Source organism: Thalassophryne amazonica, chromosome 3, assembly GCF_902500255.1.
Source record: "Thalassophryne amazonica chromosome 3, fThaAma1.1, whole genome shotgun sequence".
NCBI classification, from domain to species: domain Eukaryota; kingdom Metazoa; phylum Chordata; class Actinopteri; order Batrachoidiformes; family Batrachoididae; genus Thalassophryne; species Thalassophryne amazonica.
The window spans coordinates 323525-340880 of record NC_047105.1 but is presented as its reverse complement, the minus strand read 5'-3'; the positions used below and the strand labels follow the sequence as shown (position 1 = coordinate 340880).

Genomic DNA, 17356 nt, shown 5'->3' with positions numbered 1-17356 from the left:
TGCATTTGTGCAGTATCTCTAAAATTAGAAAGGTCTTGTCTCAGAGTGATGCTGAAAAACTAATTCATGCATTTATTTCCCAATAGAGCGCTTCGCTCTCAGACTGCAGGCTTACTTGTAGTTCCTAGGGTTTGTAAGAGTAGAATGGGAGGCAGAGCCTTCAGCTTTCAGGCTCCTCTCCTGTGGAACCAGCTCCCAATTCAGATCAGGGAGACAGACACCCTCTCTACTTTTAAGATTAGGCTTAAAACTTTCCTTTTTGCTAAAGCTTATAGTTAGGGCTGGATCAGGTGACCCTGAACCATCCCTTAGTTATGCTGCTATAGACTTTGACTGCTGGGGGGTTCCCATGATGCACTGAGTGTTTCTTTCTCTTTTTGCTCTGTATGCACCACTCTGCATTTAATCATTAGTGATCGATCTCTGCTCCCCTCCACAGCATGTCTTTTTCCTGGTTGTCTCCCTCAGCCCCAACCAGTCCCAGCAGAAGACTGCCCTCCCTGAGCTTGGTTCTGCTGGAGGTTTCTTCCTGTTAAAAGGGAGTTTTTCCTTCCCACTGTAGCCAAGTGCTTGCTCACAGGGGGGTCGTTTTGACCGTTGGGGTTTTACATAATTATTGTATGGCCCTGCCTTACAATATAAAGCGCCTTGGGGCAACTGTTTGTTGTGATTTGGCGCTATATAAAAAAATTGATTGATTGATTGATTGATTGACTAATAAAATGAATTTAAGAGTAAAAAGCACAGTAACATACTATACCATTATGCTGCCATATGAAAGGGAAAATAATCAATCAATCAATCAACTTTTTTCTTGTATAGCGCCAAATCACAACAAAACAGTTGCCCCAAGGCGCTCCACATTGCAAGGCAAGGCCATACAATAATCATGAAACACAGTCTACGTCTAAAGCAACATAACCAAGGGATGGTCCAGGGTCACCCGATCCAGCCCTAACTATAAGCCTTAGCGAAAAGGAAAGTTTTAAGCCTAATCTTAAAAGTAGAGAGGGTATCTGTCTCCCTGATCTGAATTGGGAGCTGGTTCCACAGGAGAGGAGCCTGAAAGCTGAAGGCTCTGCCTCCCATTCTACTCTTACAAACCCTAGGAACTACAAGTAAGCCCGCAGTCTGAGAGCGAAGCGCTCTAATGGGGTAATATGGTACTATGAGGTCCCTAAGATAAGATGGGACCTGATTATTCAAAACCTTATAAGTAAGAAGAAGAATTTTAAATTCTATTCTAGCATTAACAGGAAGCCAATGAAGGGAGGCCAACACGGGTGAGATATGCTCTCTCCTGCTAGTCCCCGTCAGTACTCTAGCTGCAGCATTCTGAACCAACTGAAGGCTTTTTAGGGAACTTTTAGGACAACCTGATAATAATGAATTACAATAGTCCAGCCTAGAGGAAACAAATGCATGAATTAGTTTTTCAGCATCACTCTGAGACAAGACCTTTCTGATTTTAGAGATATTGCGTAAATGCAAAAAGGCAGTCCTACATATTTGTTTAATATGCGCTTTGAATGACATATCCTGATCAAAAATAACTCCAAGATTTCTCACAGTATTACCAGAGATCAGGGAAATGCCATCCAGAGTAACGATCTGGTTAGACACCATGCTTCTAAGATTTGTGGGGCCAAGTACAATAACTTCAGTTTTATCTGAGTTTAAAAGCAGGAAATTAGAGGTCATCCATGTCTTTATGTCTGTAAGACAATCCTGCAGTTTAGCTAATTGGTGCGTATCCTCTGGCTTCATGGATAGATAAAGCTGGGTATCATCTGCGTAACAATGAAAATTTAAGCAATACCGTCTAATAATACTGCCCAAGGGAAGCATGTATAAAGTGAATAAAATTGGTCCTAGCACAGAACCTTGTGGAAAATAAGTGCATTTCAAGTCTGGACTTGAAATTCTCCACAGAATCTGACTGTTTTATTGATGCAGGGAGATCATTCCACAGAACAGGGGCACAATAAGAGAAAGCTCTGTGACCCACAGACTTCTTATTCACCTTAGGGACACAAAGTAGTCCTGCACCCTGAGAATGCAGAGCCCGGGCCGGTACGTAAGGTTTAATTAGGTCAGCTAGGTAGGGAGGTGCCCAGTCCATGAATAATTTTATAGGTTAGTAGCAGAACCTTAAAATCTGATCTCACTGGGACAGGAAGCCAGTGAAGAGACGCCAAAATGGGTGTAATGTGGTCAAACCTTCTGCTTTGTGTCAAAAGTCTGGCTGCAGTGTTTTGAACCAATTGGAGACCCCTAATGCTGGACTTTGGTAAACCAGAAAATAGAACATTGCAGTAGTCCAATCTAGAAGAGGTAAATGCATGAATCAGGGTCTCAGCATCAGCCACAGACAGGATGGGACGAATCTTCACTATATTTTGCAGGTGGAAGAAAGCAGTCCTAGTAGTATCTCTAATGTGGAGATCAAAGGACAACGTAGGATCAAAAATTACCCCAAGGTTCAGTGAGATGTATGGCACAAGAGCTAGGCTAAGTGTTAGCTTGTCAAATTGATGCCGGTATCTCACTGTACCAAGAACCATCATTTCAGTCTTAGTTGAAAAGTAGGGAACATCCAGCTTCTCACTGCTGCAAGGCAATCTTCTAAGGATTTTATGTGAACGAGATTACCAGCAGTTATTGGCTTGTATAACTGAGTATCATCAGCATAGCAGTGAAAGGTAATCCCAAAACGCCGCAATATAAAGGGAGAAAAGCAGGGGACCTAAGTCGTGTGACCAGGCCTTTATGACTGGACTGAAACCATGTTGCTTTTATTTTGAAGCCTGTTTATTTATTTATTTATTTTTTATTTTGTTTTTTTTTGTTTGTTTTTTTTTTTTTATTTGTTCTCAGAAATGGTTAATCCAAACAAGGTCCACCGCTCCTCAAAAATGTCCGCTCATGCCAAAAAGAAAGAGGTGGATGCTGAATGTTGAATTTTAATGAAGTTGAATAAATCCAGGTTCAGGTCCTCTCTCACTGATGCTTATATGTCAGCTTCACATCTCTGCCTCAGACATTCAGCCTTTGATACGCTTGTTAAAGATAAACAGAGACTAGATTTCTCTGACTTAATAAGAAAAAAGAACTGAAAAACACTAAAATGTGGAAAATACAAATGTAGTCATGCAAAGACATGATAAGAATGAGTGGACTGGGACACTTTTCTCTTTTTCTGCACAGTTCAGTGACTTGTTTACCGTAATAATGGCACACATCAGAATTAAAGACAGCACATACACATTTGACATTGTTTATGTGCACTAAGTTTGAAGAAGTCCGTTATCCGAATTGAGGCAAGTGGGTGAAGGCCACACAGCAACCCTGAGATGTGCCACCATCAGCTTGGGTGGGGAACGGGGACCGGCTGCACCTAAAACTGCACCGCTCCTGAAGAAGGGGAAGGAATGATGTGAGCAGAAGCCAGAGTGGGGGGTAGGAGGGGGGTGGGAGGAGGGAATGGAGCATGCTTCAGTCCTATGAAAACAGTTTGTCTTTCAGTTGAGATAAGAAACAGCCAATGTTCCCCCAGGCCGAAAAAATTCCTCTGGAGGAAAACAGTCGGGCAATTTGTTCTTCATGCTTGATAAGCCTGCAGTGTTGTGGTTTGAGCAGTGAAAAAAAACTTTTTACTGCTTCACTTGAACAACCAAATCCCAATTATGAATTAAGAACATCACAGTAATTGTGGCGATGCCTCTTAGTTTGTCCCGAGTTATGAGGTGGGATCTTACCTGTCATAAGCTATCCAGCCTTCCATACTCGCCTGACACAACATGCCAACAAGGCAGGGGCACCAAGTTGTGAGAGGGAACTACCATTCAAGTTGTCACGTCCAAATTGTCACTGATCTTTAAATTCATAGGATCATTGAATGTGAATTGAAATCAATCAATTTGTCAAAGATTAATCTGTCAGATAATTCTGCACTCAACCAACAACAAATGATTATTACATTCCCATATCAAATGGAATAAGGAAAAGATCAGATACAAAGGTTATAAAAGCAATAATAACAATGAAAATAGGGAGGTCATCAAGTGTCACGGGAATCTCTTAATGTTCGTCATGAAATTGTCCATATGACCATAATAAAACACAAACGACTAAGATATACTGGTTATCCATGCTGATGGAGTGGTCATCAGTCACTCTTAACATCTTGTGAGTTGCAAAATCATAGATGCTTACTCGCCGTCTTTGGACGGATTTCCATCTTTTTGCAAAATCTCGCCGTCTAAAAGAACCCATACGTGTCAACCTATACGGATAGTCCGTAAATTATACGGATTTTTCCGAGTTTCAGAGTCATACAGACATACGAATAAAGTCTTATGGGTATTCAGGGTTTGGTCTGCAGCGGCTCTGTAATCAGCCGTTTTAGCAGCGCGACTCCACTTTGTTGCGTGAGCCATTGAAGCAATGCTTTGAACCACTGGCTCATGGTTCTTTGATTCGCTGCTCTTCTTAACTCCTCTCAAAGCCATTAAAATATCGTGAGTCACTTTTGTGTGGATTAAAGTCACTAACTGGGACTCTTGTCATGTTGTAGTCAAGAAACGAGAATCGTCCTCCGTTCCGTTGACACAAAATTGCAGCTTTAAATAAAATGACACCTCTTTCCAAACGCTGTAATACAGAAAATAAACTACAATCGACTAAAACATTTTTTTTTTCTCCCCAAAATGAGACGTCCTGTGTTCTTTATGAATTAAACTAATGCTGACGTGAAGCACAGCAGCTGTAAGAGCTCAGCTCAGAGGTATGGAAAGACATTCATGCCAAAATTTCTGAAAGGAAATGCTTTTGACAAAAAACTACAGATTTTGTTTATTTCTATTTATGTCCAGAGATCAAGGATCCACCATGTAGAGTTTATTATGTCCAAAGTTTAAGGATCCAGTGACCAATTTCATATTTATTTACTTTAAGACTCAATAAAATGTTGTTCAATTTCAATTTAATTGGCGTATAAAGTGCCAAATCACAACAAAATCCGTCTCAAGGCACCTCACATAGAACAGTTCAACATAAAAAAATTAAAATAAATAAATAAAAATTCAAAAAATTCAAATACACAATTAAAAACAGAAGTAAAAGAATAAAACAGATAAAAAATAAAAACTATTCATAAGAAAGAGAATACAAATAGGCTTTAAGGCTTGACTTAAAGTATAGTAGATATTTTAGATTGATATTCATGGTTTGTACATCCATATTAATTTAGTCAGTGTGATATTGAATGAAATATGATTTTCCACAGGAGAGAAACCAGGATGTGGAACATTGGTGTGATGTGTTTATGTAGTTCTGTAAGAAGAAAATGTGACACTCTAGGTATAGAATGACTGATTAGATGTCATGTCAGTGTTCAGAGCAGACAAACAGGCTGACTGTATTTACTATAATAGTATGTATACGTGGTAAAGTCATCTGTGATGGCATACAAAAGTCAACTGATCCTAAGCAGAATCTCATCAGTATTATGTTGTTATGTATCTTTATCTAGTCTGAAAGCAATTATCAATCAATCAATCAATTTTTTTTATATAGCGCCAAATCACAAGAAACAGTTGCCCCAAGGCACTTTATATTGTAAGGCAAGGCCATACAATAATTATGTAAAACCCCAACGGTCAAAACGACCCCCTGTGAGCAAGCACTTGGCTACAGTGGGAAGGAAAAACTCCCTTTTAACAGTAAGAAACCTCCAGCAGAACCAGGCTCAGGGAGGGGCAGTCTTCTGCTGGGACTGGTTGGGGCTGAGGGAGAGAACCAGGAAAAAGACATGCTGTGGAGGGGAGCAGAGATCAATCACTAATGATTAAATGCAGAGTGGTGCATACAGAGCAAAAAGAGAAAGAAACAGTGCATCATGGGAACCCCCCAGCAGTCTACGTCTATAGCAGCATAACTAAGGGATGGTTCAGGGTCACCTGATCCAGCCCTAACTATAAGCTTTAGCAAAAAGGAAAGTTTTAAGCCTAATCTTAAAAGTAGAGAGGGTGTCTGTCTCCCTGATCTGAATTGGGAGCTGGTTCCACAGGAGAGGAGCCTGAAAGCTGAAGGCTCTGCCTCCCATCCTACTCTTACAAACCCTAGGAACTACAAGTAAGCCTGCAGTCTGAGAGCGAAGCGCTCTATTGGGGTGATATGGTACTACGAGGTCCCTAAGATAAGATGGGACCTGATTATTCAAAACCTTATAAGTAAGAAGAAGAATTTTAAATTCTATTCTAGAATTAACAGGAAGCCAATGAAGAGAGGCCAATTTGGGTGAGATATGCTCTCTCCTTCTAGTCCCCGTCAGTACTCTAGCTGCAGCATTTTGAATTAACTGAAGGCTTTTAGGGAACTTTTAGGACAACCTGATAATAATGAATTACAATAGTCCAGCCTAGAGGAAATAAATGCATGAATTAGTTTTTCAGCATCACTCTGAGACAAGACCTTTCTGATTTTAGAGATATTGCGTAAATGCAAAAAAGCAGTCCTACATATTTGTTTAATATGCGCTTTGAATGACATATCCTGATCAAAAATGACTCCAAGATTTCTCACAGTATTACTAGAGGTCAGGGTAATGCCATCCAGAGTAAGGATCTGGTTAGACACCATGTTTCTAAGATTTGTGGGGCCAAGTACAATAACTTCAGTTTTATCTGAGTTTAAAAGCAGGAAATTAGAGGTCATCCATGTCTTTATGTCTGTAAGACAATCCTGCAGTTTAGCTAATTGTTGTGTGTCCTCTGGCTTCATGGATAGATAGATAAAGCGATACCGTCTAATAATACTGCCTAAGGGAAGCATGTATAAAGTGAATAAAATTGGTCCTAGCACAGAACCTTGTGGAACTCCATAATTAACTTTAGTCTGTGAAGAAGATTCCCCATTTACATGAACAAATTGTAATCTATTAGACAAATATGATTCAAACCACCGCAGCGCAGTGCCTTTAATACCTATGGCATGCTCTAATCTCTGTAATAAAATTTTATGGTCAACAGTATCAAAAGCAGCACTGAGGTCTAACAGAACAAGCACAGAGATGAGTCCACTGTCCGAGGCCATAAGAAGATCATTTGTAACCTTCACTAATGCTGTTTCTGTACTATGATGAATTCTAAAACCTGACTGAAACTCTTCAAATAGACCATTCCTCTGCAGATGATCAGTTAGCTGTTTTACAACTACCCTTTCAAGAATTTTTGAGAGAAAAGGAAGGTTGGAGATTGGCCTATAATTAGCTAAGATAGCTGGGTCAAGTGATGGCTTTTTAAGTAATGGTTTAATTACTGCCACCTTAAAAGCCTGTGGTACATAGCCAACTAACAAAGATAGATTGATCATATTTAAGATCGAAGCATTAAATAATGGTAGGGCTTCCTTGAGCAGCCTGGTAGGAATGGGGTCTAATAAACATGTTGATGGTTTGGATGAAGTAACTAATGAAAATAACTCAGACAGAACAATCGGAGAGAAAGAGTCTAACCAAATACCGGCATCACTGAAAGCAGCCAAAGATGACGATACGTCTTTGGGATGGTTATGAGTAATTTTTTCTCTAATAGTTAAAATTTTGTTAGCAAAGAAAGTCATGAAGTCATTACTAATTCAAATTAATGGAATACTCAGCTCAATAGAGCTCTGACTCATTGTCAGCCTGGCTACAGTGCTGAAAAGAAACCTGGGGTTGTTCTTATTTTCTTCAATTAGTGATGAGTAGAAAGATGTCCTAGCTTTATGGAGGGCTTTTTTATAGAGCAACAGACTCTTTTTCCAGGCTAAGTGAAGATCTTCTAAATTAGTGAGACGCCATTTCCTCTCCAACTTACGGGTTATCTGCTTTAAGCTACGAGTTTGTGAGTTATACCACGGAGTCAGACACTTCTGATTTAAAGCTCTCTTTTTCAGAGGAGCTACAGCATCCAAAGTTGTCTTCAATGAGGATGTAAAACTATTGACGAGATACTCTATCTCCCTTACAGAGTTTAGGTAGCTACTCTGCACTGTGTTGGTATATGGCATTAGAGAACATAAAGAAGGAATCATATCCTTAAACCTAGTTACAGCGCTTTCTGAAAGACTTCTAGTGTAATGAAACTTATTCCCCACTGCTGGGTAGTCCATCAGAGTAAATGTAAATGTTATTAAGAAATTATCAGACAGATGGGAGTTTTCAGGGAATACTGTTAAGTCTTCTATTTCCATACCATAAGTCAGAACAAGATCTAAGATATGATTAAAGTGGTGGGTGGACTCATTTACTTTTTGAGCAAAGCCAATAGAGTCTAATAATAGATTAAATGCAGTGTTGAGGCTGTCATTCTCAGCATCTGTGTGGATGTTAAAATCGCCCACTATAATTATCTTATCTGAGCTAAGCACTAAGTCAGACAAAAGGTCTGAAAATTCACAGAGAAACTCACAGTAACGACCAGGTGGACGATAGATAATAACAAATAAAACTGGTTTTTGGGACTTCCAATTTGGATGGACAAGACTAAGAGACAAGCTTTCAAATGAATTAAAGCTCTGTCTGGGTTTTTGATTAATTAATAAGCTGGGATGGAAGATTGCTGCTAATCCTCCGCTGCTAATTATCTAGTCTCTAGTCTGAAAGCATAATGAAGTTATAACTAGTTCTTTGAATGTTGAGATTTTAATTGCCTAGTCTTTGAGCCCAATCAAAAACAAACTAAATCAATAAAGTTTTTTGCATGAGTTAGCTATATTTGTAAACTATTGTCGTTATATTCTGTATTTACTCCTACAGAATGGTACAACATGCCATAGTGCATGAGATCACAAGAGAAATTTAACAGCTGTTTCAAGTCCTAATTTAATCCAAATAATTCACCAAAATGCACCACAGGGCACTTAAATTCTTAAAATTTCATGGGGGGGCAAACCCCCCTCTTTTCCGACCACCTTTGCCGGTAGGGTTTCGCGGCTTTGCCACAAATAGTTGCTGTCTTTTAATTTACCAAGACTTTGGATTGCTGTCTCTTTTTTTTCCATCCTAAGCATCCATGCAACATATTATGTAGCAAAAGATTAATAAATGTGTATGATGTCAGAGTCTCTCCATGTATGAACAGATCAAATTATAGGCACCGCAGTAGCTATATCAATAACAAAAATCATGTATGCAGGACTTAATTACCAGATTAAGAGCAGCAAGGATTCATCATTGTCCAGTTTATCATGGAAAAAATCTGGACACCATATCAGTGAATCAAAATTGATAAAAGGAAAAATAAAACACAGAATTCATCTCCAAAAAAAGAATTGTGGCCTATATGTGTTAACACTAACAGCAGCACATTTTAATTAGGCAATAAGAACACATTGGTTTTCTTTCGTGTCTCCTTCAGGAGGGGAAATTCTGGGTGTCACTTTAAGAGTGCTATAACATTTGATAGGGGACAGTACCTCTAATTTGCTGTCTAAGGCAGTGATGATGCATTTGAAAGACAAATGTCTTATACCCAGGACCAGTACAGATACTGCTAAAGTCAGGTCAATTTAAATGAAATAAAAAATCAAGGTACAAGCCCAGCCACCTGCCAAAATATTCTACCAACTCAGTCAAATGATACCAAATTCATGGCCAATCCCTCAGCATGTCTTTAGTCTCGTCAGGGCTCTGGTTACAGGGCCGTCAGATACAATATTATTTGGAAGTAATTTACAACACTCTTAACCAAAATGTGGAGTATTCTATTTAAAAAAAATAATAGAATAAATATATAAGCCATCCATAAAATGGCTGAAATTATTCATATAGTCCAGTCAGAGTCTCTGGTCAGATTATTCATCTTTGCACATTGAAATAAAAATTGATTCTGTCAACATTTTTTGCACTTTAGAACCACCAATTTAGATTCATCAGGCAACCCCCTAAATACTGAACTGACATATTTTCAAATGCTGTATGTAAAATACTAGCAGGCCTCCTCTTTACTCTATAATCCCTAGAATACTGAATTAAGTCACTTCCCATCATTCACCTTAATAACACCCATTAAAAACCGTACAATACAAGCTCATACCTGATTCAGTCAGTCTAAAACCAAGAAATTACACATTTAAATACATTTTAAATCGGTGTAAATCTGAGATTTGAAAGCTGTTCGTTTCATGTTTCCACCTTACTACAAAATATCTCCATACTCAGAATTTTTATGCTATGTATGTTGAAGTTAGAAAATCGGCTATTAACAAATGAATCTACAGGTAGTGTGAAAATTATGTTTGTACTCGAATGCACAAAAAAATCGACAGTTATTTTAGTACAAAATCTTTGTGGATTCCAGGAAGTCCACCAACAAAAAATATGCATCTACCCACGAAACTGTAACAAAAACCAGAAAAACAAAACACAGATCATGTCCCAGTGGTCAACATTGTTTAGAAAGTAGCTGGGGGTACCCGGTGCTGCCCAGGTTAACCTGTTTTAGACATAATCCAAATGCCAGTCATTTTAATCAAAACAGTTGCCCAACATTTGTTTTTGTAATGCTGATGTCTTATAAATGTAATATTTAATGGGCTAAAGTTTGTCCAGCAGAACTATAAGAGGTGGACTCCCCAAACTAAGTGGAAATACTTGGTTAAAAGACAAACACATTTGAAGTCCTTCATGCAGACTTTGCTTTGCAATCAAATTTATAACAAAATTACACACAAAAGGTAGGTAACAGTAAAAGTAAATATCAATGAATCAAAATTGAGGTAGTGGTGTATTTCACTGTTTTTACATTGCAATTTTACAAACATAAAATGAATGTATTCAGGCAGGAAGGTAAACTGGGCTGTACGGGGCAGCCAGGGATTAAATAAACAGAGATGGCCAACACATATTCAGGGCTGGAAATTTGAATCAGCCTGGTCATACCCACAGATGGCTATTTTGGGGGTAATTTGCAGTTCAACTTTTTAAAAAATGGTACTAGTTTGTTCCCCATGTCATGAGGATTCAGAATATATATAGGTTTTACATAAATGGCTGTTTTGGGGGTAGTTTTCAGTTCAGCATTTAAAAAAAAAAAAATGCTGCAAATAAGTATTTGAACACCTACCAACCATCAAGAATTCTGTCTCTCACAGACCTGTTAGTTTTTCGTTAAGAAGCCCTCTTATTCTGCACTCTTTACTTGTATTAATTGCACCTGTTTGAACTTGTTACCTGTATAAAAGACACCTGTTCACACACTCAATCAATCACACTCCAACCTGTCCACCATAGCCAAGACCAAAGAGCTGTCTAAGGACACCATGGACAAAACTGTAGACCTGCACAAGGCTGGGATGGACTACAGGACAACAGGCAAGCAGCTTGGTAGAAGACAACAACTGTTATGATTATTTATTAGAAAGTGGAAGAAACACAAGATGACTGTCAGTCTCCCTCGGTCTGGGATTCCATGCAAGATCTCACTTTGTGGGGTAAGGATGATTCTGAGAAAGCTCAGAACTACACAGGAGGACCTGGTCAATGACCTGAAGAGAGCTGGGACCACAGTCACAAAGATTACATTAGTAACACATGATGCTGTCATGGTTTAAAATCCTGCAGGGCAGCAAGGTCCCCCTGCTCAAGCCAGCACATGTCCAGGTCTGTTTGAAGTTCACCAGTGACCATCTGGATGATCCAGAGGAGGCATGGGAGAAGGGCATGTGGTCAGATGAGACCAGAATAGAGCTTTTTGGATGTTTCCACCCCCATGCTTCATGGTTGGGATAGTTTTCTTGGGGTTGTTCTCATCCTCTAAACATGGTAAGTGGAGTTGATTACTGCACTGTATTGAAGGGAGGATGGATGGGGTCATGTATTGCGAGATTTTGGCAAACAACCTCCTTCCCTCAGTAAGAGCATTGAAGATGGGTCATGGCTGGGTCTTCAGCATGACAATGACCCCAAACACACAGCCAGGGCAACTAAGGAGGGGCTCTGGCCAGTCTCCAGACCTGAACTCAATAGAAAATCTTTGGAGGGAGCTGAAACTCCAAACCTGAAAGATTTGGAGAAGATCTGTATGGAGGAGTGGACCAAAATCCCTGCTGCAGTGTGTGAAAACCTGGTGAAAAACTACAGGAAATGTTTGACCTCTGTAATTGCAAACAATGGCTACTGTACCAAATATTAACATTGATTTTCACAGGTGTTCAAATACTTATTTGCAACAGTAACATACAAATATTTATTTAAAAAAAATCATACATTGTGATTTCCGGATTTTTTTTTTTAAAGATTGTCTCTCATAGTGGACATGCACCTAAGATGAAAATTTCAGACCCCTCCATGATTTCTAAGTGGAAGAACTTGCAAAATCACAGGGTGTTCAAATACTTATTTTCCTCACTGTAAATGGCTATTTTGGGGTAATTTTCAGTTCAACTTAAAAAAAAAAAAAATGGCACCAGTTTGTTCCCATGTCCTGATTCAGAATATATATAGTTTTTAGGGCTACATATTATAGTTTGGGAGTTTATCACACATGGTACAAGACTGTATGGTCTTACATAAATGGCTATTTTGGGGGTAATTTTCAGTTCGACTTTTTTAAAAAAAAAAAGATGGTACCAATTTGTTTCCAGACTGATGGTCTGAATGACTGGTTTCCGGGCAGAATTCAGTGTGGTTCCATAGGTGTTTGCATTTCCATGCGCAAAACTGTCTTCCATCACTCCTTTTTGGTCAACTCCTGATCCCTTCTTTCCTCAGTTCCCTTCTTTACCCCATTATGTCCTTTGTTTTCCTCATGTCCTTTTCCCTTCTTTCTTCCTTTTTTCCCCTTTTCCATTGTCCTTCTGTTGTTCCTCCTGCAGGCGTTTTAAAGATGAACAGATAGATATTTTGGTGGCCACAGATGTAGCAGCCAGAGGTCTAGATGTTGACGGAGTAAAAACGGTGAGGGTGACTTGCTTTACTGTAATTTAAATTTGAAAATTTGATTAAAATCAGTTTTAAAAAATTAGTAATGTTCTAACAAGTGTCATATGTTCATCCCTCAGGTTATTAACTTCACAATGCCATCCACAATCAAGCACTATGTTCACCGTGTTGGCCGAACGGCGAGGGCAGGTCGGTCTGGACGTTCAGTGTCCCTGGTTGGAGAGTTGGAGCGGAAGCTTTTAAAAGAAGTGGTGAAGACAGCAAAAAGCAGCGTGAAGGCTCGAGTGCTGCCACCAGGTACAAAGAGGTGGAGACTTTCAAAGTGTAGAAGGTCAGGGGCACTGTAGGTCTAGACACGTCTGGTAGCCGTAATTCGTCCATGAGCCAGACAGACTGGTTGGGTTGGTGTACCACTTTGCCATGTTGGACAGTATGTCTCATGACCCTGTCATCAGGCCATTTGATAACGTCATATCTCCTCTGGGGCAACAGGTTTCATAATGCATACTGTTCTTTGCTTATCACACCACCCAGACAGAACACAGTTTTGATATAACATACCGTTCAAGGTAAACAACGCAAGCGGGTCACCCGCATATAAATGTCAGATGCAACGCTTTCCAACCAATCACATAGCTCTACTGATCCACAAACAGGACAAGGCCCACCCACAAGTGGGCCAGCACAGGGCACATACACAACACCACGCAGATGACTTGGGTCCTTGACAGCAACCACCCAGGCAAACCACGCGTCCATCCTCACATCTCCAAAATAACCACGTGTCCGTCATCGCATCTCCAAAACTAGCCACGTGTCCGTCCTCGCATCTCCAAAACTAGCCACGTGTCCTTGACCTTTTCTAGCCACTGGTGTCCTCAGCACAACCCATGTGCTTGATCATGCACAGAGAAGCTTGCCAAATGGCCAAAATGCCAAAGCTTAGCTCTCAAAATGCAGGTGTTGCTCCTCATCTTGGTCTCCTAAAGTAACGGCTCATTTCATACAAAGTCATTCCAGTGGTACCCAAGGATAGGGACATGAAACCAAAGATGACCAGGGCACTGGTTAGTTTGGGTAGCACCATGACCCAAAAGACTTGGACCTTCATTCTCCTGCAAAGATATTAGGATCACCAAACACCCCAAAGGGCAGATGACCATAAAAACATGAACCATATATTCCACCACCAAGTCACCTTGTCTTCCTTCCTTTATCCAAATGTCACACCCAGTAACTGTCTGCCTCACCACATTTGCAGTACTTTTCCAGTTGTCCAAAATCACTTCATGTCCACTTCATGCTCATTTCACTTCCTTCGTGACTTTCAAACAGTCAGCTTCCACCATCTGGTCCTTTAAGTTTTCACTCTTCCTCTTCTTCACTTACTCATCCTAAAAACCACCATCCTATGCTGTATAGCTATGTGAAAGTCATTTCCATCCTTTTTGCAAAATCTACTACCATCTGTCCTTCCACATTCCTGTCCTTGATTCCATATCTACTTATTATTTCCTCATCACCTCTGTTCCCTTCACCAGCATGACCATTGAAGTCCGCCTCTATCACCACTCTTTCATGCTTGGGCACACTCTCCGCCACCTCATCTGACACACTCCAGAAATCTTCTTTCTCCTTCATCTCACAACCTACCTGTGGGGCATATGCACTGATGAAATTGAGCTTCACCCCTTCATTTTCCAACATCACCTAACCCTAACCCAATTCAAGATGGCGGCGCGCACGGGTGCAGCGGCTTTTTGCTCTCCAATTTGGTGCTTGTTTTTCTTACTTTTTGCGTGTATATTCTTCGAGTGTTGTAAAGCGACCCACAGCTTCAGCCGTCAGTACCTTACCGACCTCGGTCTGAGGTACAAACTGTCGGTTACAAGCAAATTCCACCAGTACCACAACATCCTTCAGGACATAGCGAGAACACCGGGTTCTCCATGGATCACCAGCCTGCCCAGCAGGCGGAGAAGGCGGCACAGAGACAGGAAGCAGAAGCGAGGATGTCGGTCTGGCTTCGATGCTAGGCTACGTAAACAACCTCACAGGCCACTATTACCGAGCCTCTTCCTCTCAAACGCCAGACCCATCACACACAAAATGGATGAATTGAAGCTACAGATGGCCACAAACAGCTTTGTGTGAAACTGCAGCGTTATTTTCATCACGGAGACATATCTTCACCCGCTGATCCCCGACGCTGCAGTCAAGCTAGCAGGCCGCACGCTACAGCGGCAGGACAGAACCAGTGATTCAGGTAAGTGCAGAGGTGGAGGGCTCTGTGTTTATGTGAACTGCGAGTGGTGCTGCAGCAGCAGGACCATTGACTCTCACTGTTCTCCTGATTTAGAGGTGCTGGCAGTCTTGTGCAGACCTTTTTATCTCCCAAAGGAGTTCACAGTAGTCGTTGTTTGCTGTTTACATCCCACCCGATGCTAATGTTAGCACGGCCCTTAGCCTCTTGCTTGCCTGTGTAAATAAACAGCAGCTGGTCCTCCCGGATGGCGTTTGTATTGTTGCTGGTGACTTCAACCAAGCGTGTTTAAAGACTGTGCTCCCTAAGTTTGTCCAGTACGTGAAGTGTACCACCAGAGTGGAAAATACTGTGGACCATGTTTACTCCAACATTAAAAACGCATACAAAGTCACTCCCCTCCCCCATCTCGCTGGATCAGACGGTCTCTGCCTGTCCCTCACCCCCACCTACACCCCCCTGCTGAGGCAAACAAAGCCACAACGAAAGACATTCCAAACCTGGCTTGAGGGAGTGCTCTCCCAGCTACAGGACTGCTTCTCACGGACTGTATGGGATTTATTTTCCAGCCACAACCTGCAGGAGTACACCGACACCGTACTCTCTTACACTGGTTGATCTCTACCCAGCCTGGAAGACATCGCCAGCTCTCGCTACCTCAGCAGAGCTGCCAGCATCTGCAAAGACGCATCCCACCCCAGCAACCACCTGTTTGACCTACGACCCTCCGGCCGACGGTATAGGTCAATCAAAACTAGGACAAACAGACTCAGGGAACAGCTTTCTCCCCAGAGCGGTCACTGCACTGAACAACAACAAATCACTCTAATCTACACCTTCAGGTTTCTTGTGCAATATCTGTAAACCATGTGCAATATTCCCGTGCAGTATGATTCCACAGTTGTATATAATTCTTGTTTTACATTTTATTGGGTCCACATTTTATTTTATTTTATCTTATGTTTATATAGTTGTACATATACTCTGAATAATCTATTGTTAAATTTCACTATCTTTTATTTGGCTAAAAATTACTCACAGCACAGAAAGCACCTTTTTGGAGTTGCATTCAGATCTCGTTGTAATGCCATTTACAATGACAAAGGCGATTCTGATTCTAATCACACTCATCATACTGTCAGACACTTGCTTAACCTCCAGCACACTCTTATTATGCTCTACCTTCCGCCAACACCATTTCTCCTCCCATACGCACCTTGATGTAAGAGTTTGAACATGCGTCTTGTACATGCAGCCTTACTTCTCTTCCACTTGGCTTCTTTACACAGTTCATCCACCTATCTCCTCTCCAGCATTTCAGCTAACTCTCTCTCTTTACCAATTTCAATTTTCAATTTATTGTCATTTATATTGCGCCAAATCACAACAGAGTTACCTCAAAGCGCTTCACACAGGTAAGGTCTAACCTTACCAACCCCCAGAGCAACAGTGGTAAGAAAAACTTCCTCTGAGGAAGAAACCTTAAGCAGACCAGACTCAAAGGGGTGACCCTCTGCTTGGTCCATGATACAGACACAAATTACAGAACAATTCACAGACGAATATACAAGAAATGCTATTGGCGCACAGGACAGGAGGATCGCCAACACAAACACAACTCCCATCTCTGGATGGAGCTGCACCTTAAACAGAGAAAAAAACAGAATCAGGCATCAGAAAGACAAAAAAAATAGTGTATAATTTGCTAATGTTAAACAACAAGAAAAACAGAGAAATACTAAGGTGATCGCCGGCCACTAGCCCTAAACTTCACTAAAAGACCCAGAATTTAGATAAAATTGAGGCCGTGGCACGCTCCGTTTACTAATAAATGAATTAAGAGTAAAAAGTGTAAAACAAAGCTGTACCAGTATGCTAGCCATATGAAAGGGAAAATAAGTGCGTCTTAAGTCTGGACTTGAAAATCTCCACAGAATCTGTTTTATTGACGCAGGAGATCATTCCACAGAACAGGGGCACGATAAGAGAAAGCTCTGTGACCCACAGACGTCTTACTCACCCGAGGGACACAAAGTAGTCCTGCACCCTGAGAACGTAAAGCCCGGGCCGGTACGTAAGGTTTAATTAGGTCAGCTAGGTAGGGAGGTGCCAGTCCATGAATAATTTTATAGGTTAGTAGCAGAACCTTAAAATCTGATCTCACTGGG

The 17356-nt window shown here is 40.8% G+C and overlaps 1 protein-coding gene across 1 annotated transcript in view; it reads left to right on the top strand.

Moving 5' to 3' along the window:
* Window positions 1–17356, top strand: part of ddx27 (DEAD (Asp-Glu-Ala-Asp) box polypeptide 27) — a 152003-nt gene that overhangs the window by 87232 nt on the left and 47415 nt on the right. The window contains 2 exon segments of the mRNA XM_034164273.1: window positions 12859–12940; window positions 13045–13222. Of these exon segments, the coding sequence (XP_034020164.1) occupies window positions 12859–12940; window positions 13045–13222 (260 nt within the window).